Source organism: Crocuta crocuta, unplaced genomic scaffold (assembly GCF_008692635.1).
Source record: "Crocuta crocuta isolate KB4526 unplaced genomic scaffold, BGI_CrCroc_1.0 scaffold9, whole genome shotgun sequence".
NCBI classification, from domain to species: domain Eukaryota; kingdom Metazoa; phylum Chordata; class Mammalia; order Carnivora; family Hyaenidae; genus Crocuta; species Crocuta crocuta.
The window spans coordinates 9,257,939-9,283,700 of NW_027551567.1; the positions used below are offsets into that span (position 1 = coordinate 9,257,939).

A 25,762-nucleotide genomic window follows, 5' to 3' on the forward strand; every position below is an offset into this window, starting at 1 on the left:
TGGATGCTTCAAAAATGATAAAAACTAGAATAAGCCAAAAGACAATACTTATTTTGAAGACTTCAAAAGCCTAAAATTGCTCTAAATTTAATGATTGTCTAGGATCCAAAAGCAAGTTATATTTGCATTAACTCTGCTTTAAGTGTCATGAGGAACAGAACAGAAAATCCTGTAAGCACCTTTATTCTAAGGTTATCTCATATGGCATTCTTTTTCCCTCAGTCCAGAGCCAAATTTGTAAATAACTGTTCTCAATGAGAGAACAGTTGTGAGTAAAGAACATGAAGAACAATTACCAACAAGGGCAAAGAAAGTTCTGTATGGAAAATCTGCTGAAAAATCTATTGAATTGGGCAATATGTTCACAATTTAAAATGCTCCATGTAAGAATCAAGGTAAATATCATATAATCATGGAACGTGAGAACCAAAGTGTCATTTTTTTTAAAACTTCTTTTAAATGTTTTATTTATTTCTGACAGAGAGAGAGAGAGAAGAGGGAGAGGGCATGAGCAGGGGAGGGCCAGAGAGAAAAGGAGGTATAGGATCCCAAACAGGCTTGAGGCTCTAAGCTAGCTGTCAGCACAGAGGCTGACACGGGGCTCCAACCCACGAACCGTGAGATCATGACCTGAGCTGAAGTCAGATGTTCAACCGACTGAGCCACCCAGAGGCCCCACCAAAGTGTCTTTTTAAAAGCCATTTAGTTTAATCCTTTGATTTACTTTATGGAGATTCTGAAGTAGCAGGTTAAATAAGGGCCTTGCTTAAGGTTCCTGCCATTTTAAGTGGGCCAGAGCACAACACGGTGTTACTGAGACTGCAAAATGTAGACTTAGCCTCAAGCCACAACACAATCATACACTCATTTGCTGAGGGCATACTGACCCCAATATATCTAAATGCTCTGTGATCAAAGCCCTTGGATAAGTTACTAGTATCAGTTCTAGAACAAATAGAGACTGGTAGAAAAAGAGCTTCAGAATAAACTGAAAATTTTGTAGTGCTGGTCTAGAGTTCCAGTATCTTCTGTAAATAATATGAAATTCTTAAAATATAGGGGTGCCTGGGTGGCTCGGTTGTTTTAAGTGTCCAATTTTGGCTCAGGTCATGATCTCACAGCTCGTGAGTCCGAGGCCCGCAGGGCTCCAGAGCCCAGAGCCTTCTTCAGATTCTGTGTCTCCCTCTCTTTCTGCCCCTCTCCCACTTGTGCTCTTTCTGTCTCTCAAAAACAAATACACCTTTAAAAAATAAAAAAAAACAAAATTCTTAAAAATAGAGAATACTCTAATAAGTTTCCCCAAACCTATTTTTGTGAGCTATCTCCTGTCCAGCCTTTCCCCTGTAGTTCAGATTTACAAATCTTAATTTCTTCTCAATAACTTCACTTGACTATATCCTCCTGTCCTTTAGATATTAGCTCAGCTGGCACTTTCTCGGGCCGCCCCTGGTGATCCTTGTAAAAATGGCAACATGCTCCTTGATTCTCCATCTTCCTCCTCAAATTCATTTTCCTCCAAATTACTCATCACCATCTGATATACAGTATATTTTACTTACTTAATTTGTACATTATCTCTCTCTCAACCTATATTCTTGCACCTAGTATAGGTCCATTGTCAGCATGAAATATTTTTGAATAAGTGTATAGATGATTGGTCGAATGAGTGAATGAATGAATGAATGAATGAATTTCTAAGAGTCTTACAAGCAGATCCCTTGATCACATTATCTTGAAAAGTATTCTTCATGAATATTAGTTGATCAGATTCTTTAAAGTATGTAACTGAATCATTTCTTTCTTTAACCTCATTACATAAAGTGATATCTTTTTAAAAATTAAACTGTAGTACTTTTTATAAATTAAACTATACTATATAATCATACCATGAATTAAGCCCTTAAAGGAAAGGGGGAAAGTATGTCTATATAGAATATATAACCAAAAAGACAGTTATAATTCTTTCCCAATTTGATGTCAGTCTAGATAGAATTAAACAATCTATCTCTGAATTAAAATAATATTGTCCAACCCAGGACTTTATTCTTTACTCATATACTACATCTAGGATTATCCTCAGGGTATCAGAACATATTATAAGAAGTAGGACATGTAGAAGTGATTATTTCCCGTGACAATATACAAGGTTTCTGTCATTGTTTTACCCACTGAAATTCAAAGGAAGAAAAAGCCACTATCTAAAAATAACATCATTTGGTCCAAATGTTCATTCATTCTCTTTATTCATGTTAGAATTTCTTCCAAAGCACATTTTAATTCTAACTCACAGAAACTTTAACATATTGGAACTCTAGAGATTAAATTTAACTTTTCTCATAGTACTCCACCCTTTGCTTCAAGGTTTTGGTTCAGCTGGCCAAGCTAAACTATGGGTTAAAGTCCTGACACGAAATAAGATGGTTGCTTTCAGGCTGGTCTTAAGTGAGCAGCACCACAATGCAAACCACTGGAACTATCATTACTTCTTTTTTTTTTTTATTCTGAAAAAAAGAAAAAAGATTTGTGCAAGATTTTTCTCAGTAACAAGAAAGAACCAAGAGACCAAGAATTATTGATGCAATTTTTTCCCTTTAGCACAATTCACTATTTCTGGATCTGTAATATGAAATGGTCTTCCTTCTCTTATTTGATGGGAAAAATTTGGTGTTTCATTACATGAAATCTGGTTTGAAATGGAAAAAGTCTCAGATATATGCTGTTTTAACAATTATGGGAAACTAGCTGTGTGAGGTTTGAGTGAAGAGAATTAGGATAAGTCCTATGTGGATATATGTGATATGTATATACAGATCCTGAATGTGAGNACACAGACATATCTATGCACTTGAAAGAAAGTGATCCAACACTGTCACAGAGATGAAAATCAAATCCAAAAAGATAACATTTATTGATCTCTTATTCTGGACCCTGGACCAGACAAAGCAAAGTATTTTCTATATATAATCTCATTCAATCCTCACATTATATCTTTGAGTGCATATTTTATGGATGAGATTTAATAACAAAGACCACAACAAAGAGATTTGTTCTTTGACAGTCCTGGAGGCTAAAACTCTGAATAAAGGCATCAGCAGGGCCACATCTCTCTGAAGGCTGCTGGAGAGGGTCTATTCCATGACTCTCTGCTAACTTCTGGTGGTTATCAGAAATCCTTGGCATTCCTTGGTTTGTAGATGCATCACTCCCATCTCTGCCTCTGTATTCACATGGCCTTCTCCCCGGCGTCTCTCTTCACATCTTCGTCTCTCTTTGCATGTGTGCCTGTCTCTTCTCTTCTCATAAAGATACCAGTTAACATTACATTTAGGGTCCACCCTACTCCAGTTTGACCTCATCTACATGATTACATACATAAGACTCTATTTCAAAATAGGATCATACCCTGAGGTTCCAGAAAGCATATTTTTAAGGGGGGATGGTGGAAGGGGGACACAATTCAACCTAACACAAGGTTACAGGGACCCACAAAGACCTCAGGTACTAAAATTACTGATTAAAAAATATACCATAAATATGCTTCATATGTTCAAGGAAATAAAATGCAGGGTTAAATACATGACTAGAGCATAAGAGATTATTAAAACAGGTAGAGTCTATCTTGAAAAATAAAGACATAAATCTTCTTTAGAAACTAAAACTATTATAATTTATATAAAATGTGTAGTGTACAATACATTAGACGTAGCCAAAAAGGAAATTAATTAACTGGAATGTTTATCTGAAATTTTCTAGAGTGGAGCACATATAAATAGGTAAATGGAAAATATGACAAAGTTGCTAAGAGACATGGAGAATAGGTAGGAAGACCCAACCAATGTCCATTTAAATATAAATGACAAAGGAGACACAAAGTTAAACAGAAGAAACATTTGGAGGGTTAATGGGTAAGAAATTTATACAACTAATAATTAGTTAATAGCTATAGGAAGGCTGATGAATCTCAATAAGATCAATAAAATGAAAGGCATCTAGGCACACGATAGCAAAACTGTGTAGCACTGAAGACAAAAATCTTACCTTCAGCCAGAGAATACAGATGAGCTTCAAATGAATGACAAGTACATTGACAACTAAGCAACAGGGGAAGATGGAAGATAATAAAATAATAACTTCATTGTATTGACAGAAACTAAAGGTCAACTTAGAATCACTGGTGTTTATATGTTATATTTTTTCCACTCTTTCATTTTCAACCTTTTAGTTTTCACATTTAAGGCATATCTTTATAAAAGAACAAAGAGTTTTGTTGTTTTCTTCAGTGTAATATTGTTATTTCTTCCATCTAATCATGGAAGTGTTTCATGTAAACGTTGATATATTTTATTTTAAACCAATCATGTTACTATTTATTTTCATTTGTTTCCCCTCTTTTGTATTCCTCTTTTGCCTCTTTCTTGCCTTCTTTGGATTAGTAAAATATTTTCCACCTTCCTTCTTCTAGTAGCTTCTTAGCGACACATTTATTTACTATTCTTTTAATGAATACACTACATATACAATTTTTGTATCCCTAGAGAGTACCGAAAGTTCTGCTCATCATCTCACCCATGCAGCATTAAGAATCAGCAAATGCTTTGGGAAGAAAACAGTGAGTGATGCCTGGCTCTCCTTTTTTCAATTCCCTTCTCTTCAGGATCTTGACCGTGCACATTATGGCTGCCTTGGAACCTTGCAGTGCCTTTAAATAGTGTTTCACATCTACCCAGCTTTTTTAGTTATTCTTAAAGAGTAAACTGGTCTGTTACAATCTAATCCCTAATTCTTACAAGCAGGGGCTTCAGTCTAGAATTGTGTACCCAATAAGACTTTACTTTTAAGATAATGATAAGAATAAGAGAATTATAAACAAAAAGCAAAACCTGAGAGCATTTACTTCTAAGAGATCTTCCTTAAAAGAAAATTCTTTAAAGATGCATTATCAGTGGAAGAAGAGTATTATTCTTTCCAAATTCACAGAAATTTTAAAAAATTGAGTGAGAAGAAATATGTAATCTATTTTTAAAGACAGTGAGGAATTTTTAAAATGTTAGAAAAAGAGAATACTCAAAAAAGAAATATTAAGGTATTATAAATAAATTAAAATTGACCTAAACCCACAGTAAACATAAATAAACATATCATTTAAACAAAATAGTTGACTAGATTTTTAAAATGCCTCTACATGCTGAAGAGACATAGCTAAAAGATACCAAGTATACAGCAAAAGAAGTTCAAGCATAGAGAAAGATATCATAGTCAAATACTAACCAAATGAGGTGGGAATAATTATATTTAAATCAAACAAAATAGAGTTTGAGTCAAAGAGCAGTAATAGAAATAAAAAGTCACTCTATAATGATAGAAGACTAAATTTATCAGGAAAATAAAGCCATTCTAAATTTATATGTACCAAAAGTACAAAAAGATAATAGAAATATAATACATAAAAAGGAAAATTGCAAAAACACATGTAGAAATTTACAAATTCCACCATCAGAGTGGAATATTTTAATATATTTTGTCAGTAATTCCCAGATTAAGTAGATAAAATGTCATTGCAAACACAGAGCACTTGAACAACACTATGTATCAGGCCATGCTAGGCTACAGTGCCAAACCAAGGAAAACTTAAAGCCTCAGTGACTTAACACAATGGAAGTTTGTTTTTCCTTTTATCACAGTCACCAAGGATTGAGAGATTATGACTCCATCTGCTTTGTGGCATTTTCACCTTCTACACCTTGGAATTCTATTGAGTCTACTTGGTCCTCTGCATTTAATGGCCAAAAAGAATTAAGAAAGAAGAAAGAATTTCATGACATTGTAGGGGCCAAAACAAAAATGCCTTATATTACTTCTGCCCATTTTTCTCATGCTTACTCAGCAAGGCACTCACCCTAAAATGTAGAAAATAAACAGAACTCCTCTCCCCCATATAATGAAGGAAAAAATAAAGATTTGTGTATAAATTAATGAATTAACAAACATACACGCAATATAAATATTCAGCCAAAAGTTAGTTCTTTAAAAATGCAAAAAAGGAGGGGTGCCTTGGTGGCTCAGTCGGTTAAGCCTCTGACTTTGGCTCACATCATGATCTCATGGTTCCTGGTTTGGAGCCCCGCGTCGGGCTCTGTGCTGACCGCCAGCTCAGAGCCTGGAGCCTGTTTCAGATTCTGTATCTCCCTTTCTCTCTGACCCTCCCCTGCTCACGCTGCCCCTCTCTCTCTCAGAAATAAATAAAACATTTAAAAAAAATGCAGAGAAGGAAAGATACCAAAAAAAGTATGCCTTTTCGAATCTAACCAGAAAGCGGTCCATACCACATTGTCCTGGGTTCCTGTCATAAGTGAAAGGGAAAGTTTCACAATGTCTGAGGTACTTGATGTCCTTTAGATGCAGGAGAATGTCCTCACAATCTTTGCAGCTGGAACCCAGTTAGATGACATCAGTCTCAACTTCCCAATGGAACAGTACATCTACCAAAGGAAAAGAGATGGTATCTACATCAAATTTCTAAGGAGAATGTGGGAAGAGCTTATGCTGGCTACTACTGCCATTGTTGCCACTGAAGGTGTTGCTGCTTTGTGAAAGGCAGGCCTCTAACCTAGGACATTTAGAAAACAGGTCTCCACCTCTGTGTCTGAAACCATATTAAATTTCAAAATGCATTTTCAGGGCTGAGAATGTATGTTTTAAAATTATAAAGCAAAGCTTGTGAATGATTCGCAGAAAATTTTCAGAGCGTGATAACCATTGGGAGCTGGGGAGGTGAGAGCAGTTGGGGAGGGCAAGAGGGTGGTTTCTAAACTCCCAGTAATGTCCTATTTCCGAGGCTGGCTGGTTGGGTGCACAGGTTTTCACAGTGTTGTTATTAGTAACCCCTATATATAGTTTAGACATATATTTTTGTACTTAATTGTATCCATTCAAATATTAAACGTTTATATTCTTATAGAATAAGTTTTGTAACTCCATACAGATATAAATATATATATAAAGCCAAACAGTGAGCCTCAAATCATGGAGAATGATTAACTTTATAGATGACAGTGGGAGGATAGTAAGTGAAGCAAGCCAAGTGTATTGATTTATATATTACAAACATTTTTTATGATTATGATATTCACATCAAGGATAACAATGTATAATATGATCATATAATGGAATACTCATGGTTATTTAAATTGTGCTGCAGAAGATTATTTAATGATACGGAAAATGCTCAAGATATAGTTTTAGAGAATATAAAGATTGCAATTGTATTACAATGTTATGCCATTTAGATTTCTTTATAACAAGAAATAATAGAGCAATAAAATTACAAAACTCAACAAGTTGGTGGTAGTTTCCTATGGGGGCTAAGGATAAGAAGGGGAAAGGTATCTATTCATTGTGGGATTACAATGTAATATTGTATTACAATGTAATTATGTATCCTTGACATCCATGTAGTCGCAGGCAAACAAACTCATCCTGATCCTCAAAAAAGACCTCGGAGAAGAATAAGCAGAGTTTATCAATTCCCTTTAGCAGATTCCTTTAATTCTAAATGAGAAATAAGATATATATATCCCTCCTTTTGCCTGAGCCCTTGGGGGAACATTCCCTTTCTGAAACTACTGCATGACATTTGAGCCCTTAGAGAAAAAGCTTCAGATCTCTGCTACTTCTGCTCAATTATCAGCAAATATTTGTGGTCTTCCTACCTACATAGGGACTATATGGTTCTACTAAGGAAAAAAAATTAGATGATATCATTTGGCCTCAGGGAGGTGATAGTCTGGTTCTGGAAGAAATGTTGAAGCAAATTTAACTCTGCCACAGTGATGCATCTAAATGATGACAATTATAGGTCACTTTGTGTCCTAGTTGGTTAAGGTACCTAGATAGTAAATTAGGACAACTGAAATAAACAGAATTGAAAGCACGTGGAAAAAGTAAGCAGAAACATCATTGTCTTCTGCTGAGTGAGGTGTCACGTGCCAGATGCACTCTCAGAACCTTCTCAGAACAATGGAGACTAATTTGCTTCGTATGTAATGTATATGCTGTAAAATGTAGCTTTTATTTTACCCAGTTCTCTGTGAAAGGCTTCCAAAGTTTTTCTCAAGCCTGTGACCTCAGAATATAATCCATGAGTATTTACCTAGAGAGTAGGTAAAAATCTTGTTAAGAAAATATAGTCGACATGACACGCCCATATGATAGCTTAGACTCTCCTAGGGGTTGATCTTTTCCAAGGTCCCTCTGACTCCTCAGTCGAGTCACTGACTTCAGTTTGCCACAATCCTGAGGAGAGGAACCATTCTAAATGACCTGAGTTTGGGATCATATAAACAGGGAACATTAGTGTTTGAGCAGTGCTCCATTACAATAATATGTCCTCTATTGAGAACAATATTCCTTAACATCCCTTCGTTTCCAATCCTGCCTATCCTTCAAATCCCAGAGCAAATACTGCCTCATTCATGAAGTCCTAATTCCAGTCCTTTATACTAGGTTCCATAATCAGCACTTACAAGGTTTTGTACCATGTACCACTATATCTCTAGTGGACAAAACATGCTCAGAAAGTGTTTGTTGAATGACTAGACAAACCATGGATCTGTCTTAGCATCTTGAGAACAAGGCAAAACACTGGCACAGTTATCTTTGTAACTGTAGAGTTTGTGGACTTGACCCAAGTAGCTAATAAATAAATTGAGTCCAATTACTCTCATTTTGATTCTGAAGAAATGACTTGGCTTGCCCTAAAATCTTAACATCTGATGCTACAGCAACAGTTATGCTCAGTTCTAATGCTTGTAATTGCCACGCTTTTTTTATTCCCTCAACTCCCCCCCCCCCCCCCTCATNTTGCTACAAAAGGAAAAAATTAAGGCATCAAGTCCACTTGATGACAGGTTCACTGGGAACATACATTTGGATGAGGTAATGCTCATGCAAAGTACAATTTCCATGAGAGATCAGAAGCCTAACACCTTCCCGGTAGAGAAAATTAGATTTTAACCAGAGGCGAACATGTTACATAGAAAAATTATGGTGCAAACCTCACCCTAAAATGCCCTGATTATTAAAATCTGAGCAAGACATATTTAAACAGAACCTTCCCCTTAAAGTCATTTCTTGGTTCATTAGTTGATAAGTCCATTTGAAGCATCTAAGTAAGCACATTTCTGAAGCTGACCCAAGATAGGAAATTAGAATTTCCATAGCTAGAGTGAGTTCATCAGGGAGATGAAAAGGCCGTCAAAGATGTTACTGGCAAAATATCATGTCTGGAGTCTTTTCTTTCCCCCACTAACGGCAGTTTTTCTATACAGGGGAGATTCAATAATGATGTGAAGGAACTCTCTCAGATTGGGTCCCCTATTAATAGGTTTTGACAGTTGGATTGAAGAGCCCTTTTTATTATGTTCAGTGTGACACCATTTTTGACAAGTCTAAAACTTCCAAACTCCCAAATCTGACATGATTTTTATCATAAAATTGCAAATATCTACGTGTCTTATTCCTATAATCTTCCAAAGTGCCTTCATTAATACCATACGTGAAGAGAAGAAACAGAAGGTAAACTTTGTGAGAAACATACTTGGCTTCCTCCCAGAACTTACCTCCTGCTTTATCAGAGAAGGCAGAAATTGCTAGCAAGAACTTACAAAATTTTGTAAGACCTCAGCACCAAACAGAAGGTCTGAGGCCATCAACTTAAGTACCTTTAAGATCCTTTCATCAAAAGCAGGCAATTATGACAAATTAATACATCTATTATCATTTTTAAACCTCTCTTTCGAAGGCCACTTGGTTCATGTCCCTACATGCCTACAGTTCCAACCACAATGGCTGATGATGATGTGATAGTGGCAGGAAGCAACGGAGACCCAAAGGACTTGAGGATCCCAATCTCCCAGCAACATCTTATAACTGTGTTGCATATAACTGGTTTGTAAAACAGTACCTGATTTATTGAGTTCTCTATTTCCTCTCCTCCTTCCTCACCAGCAAACAGCATTTCCTGAACAAGTACAGCAGCAAACTGAAAAGCAAAACATCTAGGCATTCTGTTCATGCCTTGCTGAGTGTGTAATTTGTGCCAGAGTGTCCCTGTCACCACAGGGGAATTGCAGATACATTTATATCATGGACCCTGCCTATATGAGGAAAGAGGAATGGAATCAGAGATAACTTTGAAGTTTCAACCTGAATGACTGTAAGTTTTAGCATTTCCATGAAGAGAAATGAGCAAGAGCTGGAAAGGGAACTGTTTTGACAGAAAATTATGACATGAATTTGGTTTTAGACATGTGCTGTGCTTGAGATGACATTTGGATGTCTGGACCAGATTCACTATAATTTGGGAGGGCCGAGGGATTCATGAAAAAACAGCATAGAGAGAGAAATCAGTTGGATGTACAAGGCGGAAATGCACCTGCCTAAGATTTATGAGCTTCTTCTGAGTCTCTCAGCCTTACCTGTTCTGGAAGCTTCAGCTGTTTACCCACTTCTATCACTAATGCAGCACATACATGCATGCAGACTCAGGCAGGCTGTCTTTTAAAAGCAACCACTTCACCCCTGCAGTCTCTGTCTTCTCCCATCTCTTCTAGATTTGGGGAAATGCCACCCTAAAGAGTATACGTAGCTTCCCAAGAGGCTGCCAAAGAACTTATATGACACAACCTGGCATGCAAGGAAGTTGACTCATAGCACCATCTTGGCCAAAGGGAGGCAGGAGAAAACTGGGCAGATAAATTTCCTCTCTCTGACTCCCCGCGACCAACCTGGCCGAAGACGTCTATGCCAAGCAACCGAAGTGCCTCTTTTCAGCTTACGGTAAAGAAGTAACTGGCATGATAATGCTTCACATTTCCCGGCTTCCCGTTCTCCCCTGCGTGGCTTCCCTTTCCTCTCACTCTCGCTGTCCTAGGATTTAACTTCCAACTCAAGTACTAGCACCAAATCCTTATCTGAGTCTCTATCTTTCTTTGTCCTAGACTACGGAACCCGGACATAATGTGGAAGGCAGCATGACAGAGTGTGGCCTTTCCTCTCAAGTGCAGGTTAGTGATTGTTTTAAGAGTAGGAAAGCAGTGTGGAGAGCAAGGAGCAAGCAGCCTTTTTTCACTCTTTCAGTAAATGGCCTCTACTGGGCAGGGCTGGGAGAAGAATTTTTATTAGATACTGATTTTTTTAAGATAAGACAGTGGAGTGATGATTTATAGAAATCCCAAGGAAGTTACTGATGTACTAATTTATTTTTAGATTCTACAGATATAAATTGTTTACTAAGGCTAAAGGAATCACTGAAGATATGCAGGTGGCATCGTGCCACCTGTGAACTGGGGTGGACAGTCCAGACGATGAGACAAACTGGAGAGAGGCTCATTGTACTTGTAACAAATGTTTGTGGAGGGAGGTTCGAAAACTGGCAGACTCCAGGAAGGCACCTATCTAAGGCCAGGGTGCTGGATAGCAAATCAGAGAAAGTTCCTGAAAGAGTTGAGCTTTGAAAGACATAGGGGTTGTCCAGATAAAGTAGGGAAGGTAAGACATTGCTAGGAGAGAGAGAGAGCCTGTAGGAGTACCAGGGGGAGCATTCCAGGCAGAGAGAACATCAGCTGGAAAGGGCCTGAGCTTACTCTGTATGTGAGTGGGCACATCACTTGATCTATCTGAGACTCACTGTTCCCAACTGCCAAGCGGGAGAAATGGTATTGTTGTGCAGGCAAGGTGTGAATGTTAAATGAGACACTATGTGCTCAACTTTATGGTACTGTAACAGGGGCTGATCGATAGTGGCGTATCTTTTAAGCCTTAAAATAGTCAAAGGGGGACACCTTGGTGTGGCTCACTCAGTTGACCCTCCAGCTTCAGCTCAGGTCATGATTTCCTGGTTCGTGAGTTTGAACCCTGCATTGTGCATGCTGCTGTTAGTGCAGAGCCTGCCTTGGAGCCTCTGTCCCCCACTCTCTTTCTGCCCCTCCCCCCACTGGTGCTCTCTCTCAAAAGTAAACATTAAAAAAAAAAACAACACAGCCAAGCCACTGTCTTTCTACTATTTGTGGAGAGGAACTTGAAACAAACAGCAAAGGCTGAGAAAATGTAGTAAATTTCAGAATTTACAAAAAATATTGAAAAATATAAGAAGCTAAAAATCTCAACGCTTTTGATTAAAGACAATTCCTTTCTCTCTTCTTAAATCTTTATTTGTATGTTTCATGTTGAGGCAAGCTCTGCTCTCATCTTTTGGTTTCCCCATCTACATATCATAGGGACTGTAGCTTGTGTGTGAGCCTATTTGAGGTCTACCAAGTCATAAGAATCAAACATACTTTCCATTGCCAAAGAAAAATATGTTGCCAAACCCAAACACAGCTTGAATTCAGATGGAGTATCCTTTAAATTCAGAGCCATTTTTCTATTTGGCTAAAAAGACTAGTATCCCCTCAAAATTCAATACTTACCAAAGAGAAAAATGTAGGAAAGCAAGTCTCTTTTTACTTTACACATAAGGACAAAGTGAAATGGTTGTTTAATAAGAAAGCCATAATTCATACCAGATCATTCAAAGTATGTTCGCATGTATTTAAATCTTACAGATAAATCTGATTTAGAAAAATATGTGATTCTCAGTTCCTCACTTACTCATCCTTCTTTTCTGTTTTAATTGTGGGTATGTATCATTCCAAGCCCTCTGAGTAGTCCTGTAGAATTCAGAAAATCCAGCTCTGTTACATGTTTGCTAAGTTCCATTTCTCATGCAATGGCAGGAAGGTGGAGACCTGAGAACATGTTCATGGTGGTTTGTTCCCAGCGAATCAATGTCTGAAGAGGCCCCTGGCAGCACTCTAGACAAATAACCCCAAGGTTCATTTGGAAGAAGAAAACTTTATGGAAATATCAAGCTCTCTTGGCAGTCTGTAGCCACTGACAACCTTGATTTGATTCCCACAAACTCATGGAGCATCAGGTCCAACATTCTGGATTCCACATGAGTTCCCAAAAGTCATGAATGTGGAGTTAAATCCTTTTCTAGTTTCAGAAACCATAGGGCACATAATGCCTTCAAGAACAGTGAAAGATCTCTCTTTTGCTACCTCAGAAGAACCCAGAGAAGACTCCTGGAATTCTGGTTATGGACTCTCAGACCCAGTTGGTGGCTTCTAACAATCTCGCTATTGCTCTCATACCTAGAATGTGAGTGGAGGGTACTCGAGCTACAGAAAGCTGCCCAGAGAGTCTTATCTGATGCTTGATGATTTCAAAAGAAGGCAAGATTTTTGAATCATGTCCTTCTTCTTGGGTGGTAATTCAACAGCTAGGTAGTTAATTCTAAAGTATCTCTATGGAGTGCCTACTGTGTACCAAGTACTGAGGAAGTCATTAGGGATACAATGTTGAAAAGCTATATAGCTCCTGATCTCAAATAGCTCTTGGAGAAACAGGCAAACAAATAGGCATTGGCAATATTTTTGTAAGTGCCATGAAAAGTAAATGTATCAGGTATTATGGAGGTAACAAGGAGCATCTAACTCAGATCTGGAATTAAAAAGAGATCAAAGACAGTTGCCCAGATAATATGCCTTCTCAGTTAAAGGGACAGGTGGGTGTAAGCCAGGCAAATAAGGAAAGATTATTCTGAGCAGAGGGGAAGACATATACAAAAGCCTAGAGGAAACACAGAAAATGCCCATTCACGTACTTTGATATGGTTATAGAGGCTATAGGGTAAATAAGAGGAGAAATACCTACAGCTAAAACCATAAGTTTAAAAAAAAAAAAGTCAGAGCATACATGATATTTTATGCCAATGTTCACAAGTTTAAACTTTATCATAAGGATGACGGCAAATTTTTGAGGGGTTTTAATCAGATGAGAGAAATGGTCAAATGCCTACTCTGTAACACTTGACAAAAGTCTAGATCATGGAGGAAGAAGCCAGAGAAAACCAGTTAGGAGTCTGATGTAGTGATCAAGGAACCAGTGCTAGGAACCTGAACTGAAATACTGGCAGTAGATATGGACAGAAAAGGATAAACCTGAGAGAGGAGTAGAATGTAGATACAGCAAGCTTTGGAGATGGATTGTTTGTGGGGAATAGTGGAGGCAGAGAAGTAAAAAATGACTTTTAGGGTTTTGAATTAGGCAACTAGGTGACAGTATTCACTAAGAAAGGAAGAACGAAAGCAGCCAGGTAGGGCAAAAAAATAATGATTTCATGGGGGCGCCTGGGTGGCTTAGTCGGTTAAGCGTCCGACTTTCGCTTAGGTCATGATCTCGCGGTTCGTGGGTTCGAGCCCCGCGTCGGGCTCTGTGCTGACTGCCAGCTCAGAGCCTGGAGCCTGTTTCAGTCTGTGACTCCCGCTCTCTCTGACCCCCCCGCCCTCGCTCACGCTGTCTCTCTCTCTCTCTCCTAGAAATAAATAAAGCATTAAAAAAAAATAACGATTTCAGTTGGGGTACCAGAAGAACATTCAAGTGAAAGAAATTCTAGTAAGGCGGTAAGAATATAGATTTCAATCAGGAAACAATAGATTTTTTGATTCTCTGTCTTTATGTGTGGTAGGTGCTGTCACAACTGAATGACATCACCAGACACTGTGTGTGTGGTACAAGCTATAACAAGATCACAACACATATCACAGGAACAGCAACCAGTAAGGGGTCAGCTGAGAAAGAAGAACCATCGCCGGGTAGAGTGTGAAGAATCTCCCTGAGAGGGGAGAATCACAGAAGCCACGAAATAGTGTTTCATGGAGAAGAGTCCATAGAACAAACAAGTATTACAGAATGGTCAAGTAAGATAGGGCCTGAAGAATATCCGTGTGACTCTATAATTTCAAGCCAAGAAGAAGAGACTTGGGCCAAAAATAGTATCAGCAGAGTTTCGACTTACTCTGGCCTAGAGCTCTCCAGCTATTTACAATAGCAACCAATTCTTCATATTTCTTATTATTCACAGATGAAATATGCCACTAAGCCACAGACTCCAAGTCCCTTCAGTTTCAATGCAGTGAGGATAAACCTGAAAACTGAACTTTCCCTAAACAAAAAAGGCTTGGAGTGTTTTTGTTTTTCTTCCTCTATCAAGTAGTGAGCCAATACTTGGGCAGTCTTTACTCTGGGATGTAATAAACTCATCCTCTGTTTAGGGTGGGGTATTCCAGACAGCTTTTCTGCTGTGTGTCCTTGAAGCAAAGGTTAAATACAGTTCATGGGAAATATAAATTAAGCAAGTACTTCTACATTAGCGTTTGTTTTGTTCCAGAAATACCCATTTTTAATGAAGAAAACATCTCTCTACATTTACTTTAAAAGGATATTGTGGGCAATTTTATTATTCTTTAAAATACGTCATCTTTTTAAAATTGCAAGTTTTATAGAACATACTCAGTATTATTTGGATATCTCAGTTGGAAAAATAAAATGTGATTTCCCCCCAAAACTCAAAGCTTCTTGCTGTAAATATCTCCTTGATCATTTCACTAATTTTAAAGATTTAAAATGTAGAAGCGGCGAGTACATGTCTCATGTCTATTCTAATACAGAAACCATTGGGGCGAAATCAATACTCTCTGATAGTTTGGAATGAACAGAACTGTGGGTGCACATGAAAAAGATACCTTCTGCCACTTAAAAAAAAAAAGGTAGCTTTTTTTAAGTTAAAAAAATTACTTAAATCCCAGCTCCACTGACAGTAGATGACCTTTATCTATTTGGGATGGCTTGGGAAATGGCTTATGGGTCCAAGTTGTCATAGTAAATTGGAGTCACCCAAATCGCTGAGCATTTCCATGCAGTTACATAAGCCTGAAATTCAACCTTTGAAAGAATCAGTAAGAATACTAGTTACATATTTGGGAGTAAAAATGATGGAACAATTCTGTCTTCCACAAAGTCCTCATGCTGCCAGCTTTCCACGAGGTGAAGCATTAACAATGGGCCAATGAGAGTGCACCAAACACTTATTTCATTTACTTTAGTTCAGTTTTCTTTTTCAGGAGAGTTGGGTTAATTTTTCCCTTTTCGCTCAGAATGAAATACTTAAGAATTCTGGGTAATGTTAGGAACAAACCAAAACGTGGGCACCAGCCTTAACTGTTCTATCCCTCAAAGCCTTTAATCAGACACCATTAATAATAATAGCTATCATCTATTGGGTGTTTATTGATCATATCAGTTACCTGGCTAGGCACTTGATGGTAATAATCTCATTTAATTCAAACCACAGTCTGTGAGGGGATTTCTATTACACACATTTGATACGTGAAGCACCCACAGTTTAAAGAAGTCAACTGATGCCACTCATATTCACTCAGCTGGTACGTGGCCTAGCCAGGATTCAATTTCTGACTCCAAAGCCCAAGATCCTAACCACCGTACACATTGCTGGTATTTACCAAGCCTGGCTTCCTCTTTCATTCACTAAACAATAATTGAAAAATTTAGATATTCATACACATGTATAAACTCACATAAAATACCCAGCCACTGTTGTGTGCCCAGACGCCTACAAACATTTTGTTTTGTTTTGTTTTGTTTTGTTTTTCTCCAAACTTCATTCTGGCTATTTGCTTGACCCATGAGGTGCAATTAGGTTACTGCAGACTGATTTATTATGCATTTTTCCTATTCAAGGATAAGAGAAGCTATCCTTTGATGGTGTAGAAAGTGTGTGGAAAAAATTAATATGACTGGCAAAACAGCCCTTCCTTCAACATACTTGGCTTTTCCATGGGAGTTTGCCCCATTCATTCTTTCAGCAAGCCTAGTTTCTAAGGCTGCATTGAACTGGAGGAAACTGGATTCTGGGGCAGTCACAAAAGAAGTTAGACACCAAATCCCTGTTCTTAATGAAGATAGGAACATAGCTGGGAAGATAATTAACTTCCATGAGACCCATGTCCACACACAAGTTTCAGATAATGCACTCCAAAGTACACATAAATGCCAAGAATAGCATAGAAGGAAGGAAAATTGCCCATATTTCCAGATTTACAAGCCCTTCATTTTTTTCATCTTAAAACACAGATGAAAGGGGATACATTTGCCTTTGATTTCCTGACCAGTGGCACTTTCGTACCTTTGCAGTTTGTGAAGTTTCTGCCCCCTGGGAAGCCTGTCAAAGGGCCACAGATAGGATTAGTAAGTGGCAACAGGTCGAAAGTGGTAAAGATTCATGTCTGATGGTCTTAAAGATGTGACAGATCCCAGCCTTCAGCCACATGGTAAATAGTTTTAGGCTCTCCTGCAGGACTCTACACAATTGCACATGGGTTCAAGCGGCTGCATTAGCACAGAAGTGCTGAGTCTTTCCAAAGAGAGAATGAGTGAGCCAATAGCTACAGCTGGCAGGCAGGGAAGGGAAAATGTGCTCTGAACACTCAGTGAGTCACTCGAACAGACAGGAGGGAGCGTGTGCCAATTTAGCGTGGATGCTGTGCCAGAGCTCACACACTCAGCAGGGTCCACATTTGCATCGGGGGTGAGTTCTCAAAAGTTAGGCAGTGGCTGGAGGTGACTGGGAGGGTAGGATTTCTCCCCCCGGTGCCAGCAATGGTTTGCCATGGTTCATAGGGGCCAGAGGCTTGCTTGCAAAGAAGGCATAAGGCTGAAGGCCAGCAGAGGTAGCTGGCCATCAAAGGCCCTGCCCACGTGTCCCAAGCTTACACCAGGTATACCATATTCAGAACTTCTGGTTGCAAGCCACACTCCAGCTGAGGCTACTTCCTACTGGCTCATTTCCATCTGTGGTTTAAAAAGCCACCCAATTCATCCATATGCTTCATGTTTGCTCTCTAGCTACTTATTTGAAATATGAGTGTGTTGGATAAGTTTACAACACAAGAGGTTGTGTCCAGTGATCTGTTTATGATAAGTCTAATTGAATTATCCTCAAGAAAAAATAAAAGCTTATTGTGGCCAACATGGAAACGAAATAGGAAGGTGTATGACTGTCAACACAGTATAATGAACCTATCTTTTCCCCCCATGAAAGTGCAGGTGGGTCAGATAGAAGATGCACTTGTCCTCAGAAGGGAAGAATTCTTCTGTCCAACACACAGATGAGAAAAGAATGCATATATGCAATAGCTTTCACCCTTTCAAGCCTAAGAATGCCCCAGGGAATGGGGCACCTGGGTGGCTCAGTCATTAAGCACCTGACTTCAGCTCAGATCATGATCTCATGGTTCGTGAGTTGAAGTCCCACGTTGGGTGTACCCAAGCCCTTCTTGGGATAAAACACGAGCCTTGCTTTCAGTGAGCTCTGTTTCTCTCTCTCTCTCTCTCTCTCTCTCTCTCTCTATCTCTATCTCTTTCTCTCTCTGCTCTTTGTTCACTTGAACCCTCTCTCTCTCAAAAAAAAAAAAAAGAATGCCTCAGGAACTTATTTAAAAAACAATAAGAACCTTCATCGATTAGATTCAATAAGATTCTGTATTTTAACCAACACCCAAAGTGATTTGGATACACATCTGAGAATCCACTTGGGAAAATGCTGTCTGATAACATATGGGGCCACAAAGAAAGTGGTATTTAAGGGACACTATCCAAATAGTATTCTTGTACTTAAGTACTTAGCTAATTTACTTTAGATCATGAGGACTTTTCTGTTTTATGGTGGCTGATAGAGAAGTGGAAGGGACTGGCAGACATACCTTAAGCCATTACAAGATACTCTTTCAAGAGATTAAAACTTTTAATCTTTTCAGTTAAAAGATAAAAATGACAAGATGCTAGCAGGCTGCAGACAGGAATCTGGAGGCTGGGAGAGGCAGTGAGGATAGATTCGGCAGGTGAGAGACCAGAAAACCTTGCCAATGCCACAGTCTTTTACCTGAGCAGGATGTACCTTGGTTTCATTGTTGCTTTGGCTGTTCATTCATTCAACACATGGATGTGAATTTCTGCTTTGTGGGAAGCACCATGCATGGTGCTCCAAATAGATGCCAAAACAAAACAAAAGTTTAATATGAATATACCAGAAGGAATAGAAAACTTTCTATTTGATCTAACATCCTGAGCTTCTCTGGCCCCTGAAGGAGTAAGTAGCATGCCTGCTGTCTAGGGTAGATGGCCTTCCTTTTAGCTTGCCGCCTTGACTGGCTACTTCGCTCTGGGTGTGACAGATGAGATACCTTGCATGTGGATGGCAATGTGCTGGGAAGAAAAGAGAGATTTAAGTTCATTTGATAAAAAATTAAGGAGAATTTCAGGGGTGGGGATTTCCATGCCATTGGAGATAGGCAGAGGAGATAGGTCATGGCATAGAGCAGCTCTTATAGAGAAACATTAGCTGCTGAGAAATTTTTGTCAAAGGGTGCTGAAATGGCACTGAAGAAAAGCAACTTTGCACCACTTTTACTCCCACAACGTCAATAGAGTCTTCTCCTACAAATGCCTTACATGAGCAAGATTATCAGGGAAATCAAAGAAAAGGGGCAGTTTCCAAGATCAGGTTACTGCAGAGTTGATAAGGTACAGTCTTTAGAGGATGAGACAAGAGTGAGATTCAGACAAATAGAACATGGGAAAGAGGGGTAATTAATTTTGAAATGAGGCTAAAAACCTCCCAGAACTTATGGAAACTTTAGGAGAGGCCCTGAACTTCCCAGAAGTTGAGACACAATTTTATTTAGGTTTCAGAATGCAGAGTAACCTCAGCCGACACCCAAAATACATAAAGGAGTGTAAGTTGTCTTTGTGTCTCTGCACTTTCCCTCCTACTTCCCATACTTATAACCCTGGTCTTTAAGGACATTCCTCTTGGGAGTATGAGATACCTTTGCAATGTCAAATGCAAGATGGTTTTATGTGTGTGAGATAAATGAGGGGTAAGGAGAATGAGAGAACTGGTCTATGTGAAAAATCAGCAAAGAGGCAAGACCCCTTCCAGTAGAAGCGATTAGGGAGAGTAAATAGACAAAGTGAGGTCTGAACTCAATCCTCGAAAACAAGTAGGATCAGGATGGTCAATCGAAATTTAGGAGATAATGTCTAATGAAGGCAGGAAAACTCAAGCCCCAGTCGAGGGTCATTAAGGAGAACAATTTAGGCACAAGTGAGGAAAGACAAGCCAGAGCCAGACTGAAGAGTGGACTGCAAATGCCTCTGAAAAGCATGGAAAGGACTGCATCAACCTTGGAGGACCTGGCTAAACAGGACGGGAGATGTGCAGAGCTGCTCTCGCTGTGTGTGGTCTTGCTGACAAATCCACACACACACTCCAAGGGTCTTCTGGGCCTCAGTCTCCTGAGGACCCATCTGGAAACAGACTTATGCATCCAGTGCCTTGTAAACAATACTCAGCTCCACCAGGTCTCTATGGGAAATCAGAGGCCATGAGGTCTGCAGAGTCCTGTCTTCTATTATTTAAGAGCCTTACTAACACTCAGCCCATTAATCCACAAATGTTCCATGCCTGAGGTTCCCACAACCTCACTGTGTCATTAAACAGAAGGTGTAGACCCTCTAGAGTGGAGTGGGTCATGTCTGTGAGCAGCGGTGCCTTCCAGCTCTGCGAGCTCACATACCGCAGTAGTGTGTGGCCAATGCTTCTCCCCATCAGGCCACCAAGGAAAAAAAGTGTGACTAATTGCACTTGGAAAGAACAATGATCCAGAAACACCCTGTGCAGGAGGACCAGAACTGATTGTGAGGTTTTGCTCTCAAGAGACAGGGCATATTTCCATTCTCCGCATTGTGCTCCGTTTCCAGAAAGTCATGGGCTTATTACCAGGGGCTCTGCTTCTTGAATCCACATCTGTGCTTGAAGAACTCTTCCTTCTCCTTCCTATGATTGCAGTATTGGCCTCTGTGGCACTCCTGCCCCCAATACTCATTTCAAAGCCACCCTTCCCAAAATTAAAGGGATGTGGGTGAGGTACACAGTGTGAAGCAAATTCCTTTAAGCAGTCTGTGCCATGTGACCTAATCTCCATCTACTGGGACCCCAAATCCTCACATCACAGAGCTCAGCAGAAAGGAAAGATGAAATGTTAAGGATAATCTTTCTCAAACTTCTGGTTGTGGAAGAAAAAAAAACAGGCAATGGTATGGAGCAGAGGGTGAGGGGTCAGTTGATGCAGACAGTATTGAAAGAGGAAAATGAAAGGAGGCTAGGTGGGAAAGGAGACTATGAGGAGTTTGTAGAGCATCTAACTCTCTAAGGAAAGCAGGAAAAACAGAAAGAGATTTAGAAAAGATGTTAATACACTAAAATCTTCAACGCTTTGGGAATGTGTTCCCTCTCCAAGGCTGAGGATGTTCTTGGGCTTCCCCAAGTGCGCCACCCCATGCTAAGTCCTTTCTTTTCTGGTGTGTCCTTTCAAACCTCACTAACTCAGAAGCCCATTTCCTTGGAGCCTCACCTCTATCTCAGAGTCAGGCAGGCTGTCCAACTGAGTTGTTCTGGATTTCCTGGAGACCCAGACACAAGGGAGTACACTATGTTGGTCATTAACACCACTCACTAAATATTTTTAGTTATTCCCTTTGGGCTTATGGTAGAATTCCATTTCCATGCCCTTGAAAGGTCCTGTGTGTTTTTCTTATCTTACCCCCTCCTTTAAAATGTTCTGTGATTTACTTTCACCATGGGATGCAGAGAGGTGACATGCAGCACTTCCAGACGGAAGCTTCAAAGGCCTGAACATGATTCACCATTTTCCATTTTGCTCCTCCAGTCACAGGAAAGCATGTGTTCAGCTGAAGCCCAGGGTCACTGCAATGAGCAAACCACCCTCTTTAGTTACCCATGTTGGAGATGAAGCAAGAGAAAGAAACCTTTAATATTTTCACCCATCAAAATTTGGAAGTTGTTTGTTAACTGTGTCAGAACTCACTCTATCCAAACTGATACACGTATGCACAGTAACAGTGATTTTCCTGAAAACAGAAGCTAATTGCATGGGATTTTCATGTATCAGAAATTATAGGTACACGTTTGTGTATAAGTCTGTATATGTCTGGGGAAGAGAATATACTTAGAGATGAAATAAGGGCACTGACAGGAAAAGAGACAGTTTGTTATATGCTAAAGGGTGTTAGGCTGTAGGAAATTGTTTGTGTCCAAGTCATCCCAGAACCAAATGTTCTGGTTCCTGAGATTTCATTTGTGCTTGATTTAGTTATTTTTATGGCTTCCTTTGCTGTCAACCATTCTGCTTGCCTTTTGTCACTGTTTGCCTTCGGAGTACTCTGTGCCCACCACAATCTACAACTCTCTACTTCTAACCTGCTTCCTAGAATTGTAAGTAAATTAGGAACAATTAAGTGAGGAACAATTAGGAACAATTTTGAGTGAGGGACTGAAGGATACTCTGTGAGTAAAGAAGTTAAGATGTCACACTCAGACATTCTGAAATCCCCAAATTAATAATTCATAATCCTTTGTGTTATATGAGGCATTTTTACATTCATGATCACTTTTGACTCTTACAATCCCCTGCATCTTTTTTGAGTGTTTAGAAAATATGCTTTCATAATCCCATACCCACGTCTATTCCTGTCATGAAGGTTACCAGATAATGACAATCTGTGATGGATTACATTCTTTGTCTAAAGTAGTTGTCCTGTGCTCCCCATGGGAGAACCTCAATTCCCTGCCTTTGCTGTATGGTTTGCAGTGTCTTGTGTTGGAGAAGCAAACACCCCTACTCTGTGGAAACCAGGCTTGGCTATAGGACTGTTTCATCAATGGAATGTGAGAAGATGTCTTATAAACCAGGACTGGAAGATGCGGGAGCCATCATGATTTTCCTTCAGCTCTCTCACTCTTTCAGCTCCACCACCAGACTGCACCAAATGTAGAGACACTCCTGCAGCCTGGGCTCCGGAGGGAGAAGACACATGGAGTGGAGCTGGGCAGACATCCAGCAGCCATAGCCAAGTCATAGGCAAAGACCCATATTGTGAGTAAGAAATAAATGTTTGTTGTTTCAATCCACTGAGATTCGAGGATTGTTTGTAATCATAGCAAAAGCTGATTAACATACATCTTAAGCAAGATATTACTAAAGAGTTATATACTTAACTTTAAAGTACTTTTACATTTCCCTCTAGAAAGAGCTGGTGTAACGGCAGGCACATGGTTTTGGATCTGCCACTTGATCAGCTGCTTCACCTCGGCAAACATGAAACACCCTCTCAATAGCATTTCTTCCTCTACCACTCCTTGTATCAGAGGTGATTTTTCCCTCCATCCCAGTCATAATCCCACTGACCAACTTGGAACCAAAAGCTACCAACTGCAATAGTTTGAAATACATTTTTATATTAAAACTCATGAGTTCATTATAATACTCAAAGGAAAGCCAAAAATAAACTCATTAGTCATCTTTGAGATAGCATTGGCACCAACTCCTTATTGGAAACTAATGGGAAAAGTTAAAGGCTTAAATATTTCAACATGAACTGTATGAGCAGTTTTCAGTAAAACAAATATCCTGGTTGATGAGAGAAAGCTCTCTTTACAGAAAAGTTCTGGATAAATGATAAGATTATACAATCACAGTTTCACAACCCCTAATAAATTAATTATTTTAGGGATTCATTATCAATAGATTTATTTAAAACCATTGGGTGAAAGGTTGATGGGGAGCTGGATTTGGCAGGATGCCAAATGATCACCCTAGGGATTGATCTCTAGTTATAAAAGGAGACTACAACTTTACCCTGGAAGAGTCAGGCTGTCCTTATCATCATCTTTAAAAGTGGGACAACCAGACATAATGAGTCCCAATGTGATGTAATTTTGAGTTCACATAACACCTTGATGGATTTTTGTCAGAAAAGATGACCCTGAGTCTAATCAAGCCTTTAGATGTAACTTGAAGTTTCTAGAAAATATGGGGAATAGCGGACAGTAGATTCCATTTGACATAACCTGGCCTATTTTCTGTATTTTTTTAATATTTAAATTTTTAATGTTTATTTATCCTATTTATTCTTTGAGAGAGAGAAAGCACGAGCAGGGGAAGAGCAGAGGGAGGGAGACACAGAATCTGAAGCAGGCCCCAGGCTCTGAGCTGTCAGCACAAAGCCTGACATGGGGCTCAAACTCACTAACTTGGAGACCATGATCTGAGCCAAAGTCGGACACTCAACCGACTGAGCCACCCAGGGGCCCCTTATTTTACTGTATTAATTACTCAATCAATTAATTAATTAATTTTTACTATCTATCTTCCCTCCGGAATATAAGCACCAATAATACAGAGATCTTATACAGCTGGTTCACCACGCTGTCCTCAGGGTCTATGACCATGTTTGGCACATGTTAAGTGCTCAATATAAATGTGTTAAACACACAAATGAACAAGTAACTTTAACTTGTCAAACTTGTTTCCACATCTGTAACATGGAGAGGCACTGCCTTAGACAGTGCTTGTAAGAGTTAAATGAGATAATTAACAGAGTTAATTCTTGTAGGAGTTATATGAGGTAATTAACCAGAGGGCTAGTTCAGTTCCTGGTGCACTGTTGATGTTCGATAAATGGTATCTATCTCTTTCACATACATCATGCATCTGATCCTTACATTCGAAGTATATTATGGAACACTAACTCTTGCCCCCATTTGGCAGATGAGAACATTGAAGCACAGGAAAACAAGCCAGGGAGAGGACTCCTGACTGGACTTTCACCTGGACTACACAGCCAACTACACCTAGAAGAACCTGGCTTTTACTTTTGAACATCTGCAAGATCTTCTTCCAAGTTTGCAAGCTGCACCGCCTCCCCGCCCCCCACCTCTCCTTACCACTCTGGATCTGCCCATTTTGGGGATGGGTGGTGCTGGGGCTGCTGACACCATGGTCTGCCTCTTAGTAAGGAGGGCATGCTCCCAGTTTCCAGTACCAGCTGGGTCTTGCCTTCCACACTGCAATTCTGAAGGGGGCAGGTCTGCCGTCCCTGAGCCAATAAGCTGCTTTGCAACACAGGAAACCATGTCACTGTGTTCTCTGTGTTCCCAGGAAGGGCTGTGGTGGAGCAGTCTGATTATCCCACCACATCAGACAATGCCCAGCGGCCAGGCTGTGGAGCTGAGCGCTCACACACACATGTTGAAATTATACGTAATCCATCTTTCCAAACAAATCTCATTCTTTGGCTCTCTAGGCATGTTATACTTCAGTCATGCTAAACCACTCACTGCTTCCTGAATATTCTCCTGAGCATTCTCTTTTCTAACCCTTTGCTCCCATGAATAACACAGCACAGAGACGTCCCAGGGTATTTCTTCATTCACTTATATGTCCTGCCTCGGACCTAAAGTTTTGATGTGGCTGGTTTTTTGAGGAAGGCAATAAAATACATGCATGTAGAATTTTAAGAGCATATTTTTGCCAAAGAGAAGTGAAAAGTTGAGGTGTTTCATTTTGTGGACTTCATCTACAAGGAAAAGTTGCAAAGCGGGTGGGACCCATAGACCCAGATTCTGTGGTCTCTGCTCTCAAGATGCATCTGCTACGGGTCCCTGTGGTCTTATGATATTTCAGATGTGGTCTCCCTAAAATCAACCACAGAGGCTCATGCATTCGTTCTATGGAGTGTTGAAAAATCCTTTAAATAAGTATAGATGCAGATACGTTTACAGCTGTGCCTGCTCCCTCTGACCCTTCCTTTTTCCCCTGTTTCATTCATGTGGGCCTCATTCCACCCACCCACACTCTTATCAGCTTTATAAACGACTCCTCTCCCATCTTTTCCTTTAGAAAAAAACACCAGCAACAAGAAACACAGATCTAGTTTAGGC

The 25,762-nt window shown here is 39.6% G+C and overlaps 1 protein-coding gene across 2 annotated transcripts in view; it reads right to left on the reverse strand.

The window, feature by feature from the left end:
• Positions 1–25,762, reverse strand: part of LOC144220156 (uncharacterized) — an 80,446-nt gene that overhangs the window by 5,132 nt on the left and 49,552 nt on the right. The window contains exon 2 of one of the 2 annotated variants that reach the window (XR_013331645.1): positions 6,324–6,479. Coding sequence is in view for 1 of the 2 variants with exons in the window: in XM_077750333.1 (XP_077606459.1) it covers positions 6,455–6,479 (25 nt within the window). In the remaining variant the exon portion in view is untranslated. Of the gene's footprint in view, positions 1–6,293; positions 6,480–25,762 lie in introns of those variants that run through there. The other variant, XM_077750333.1, reaches the window with a different exon arrangement.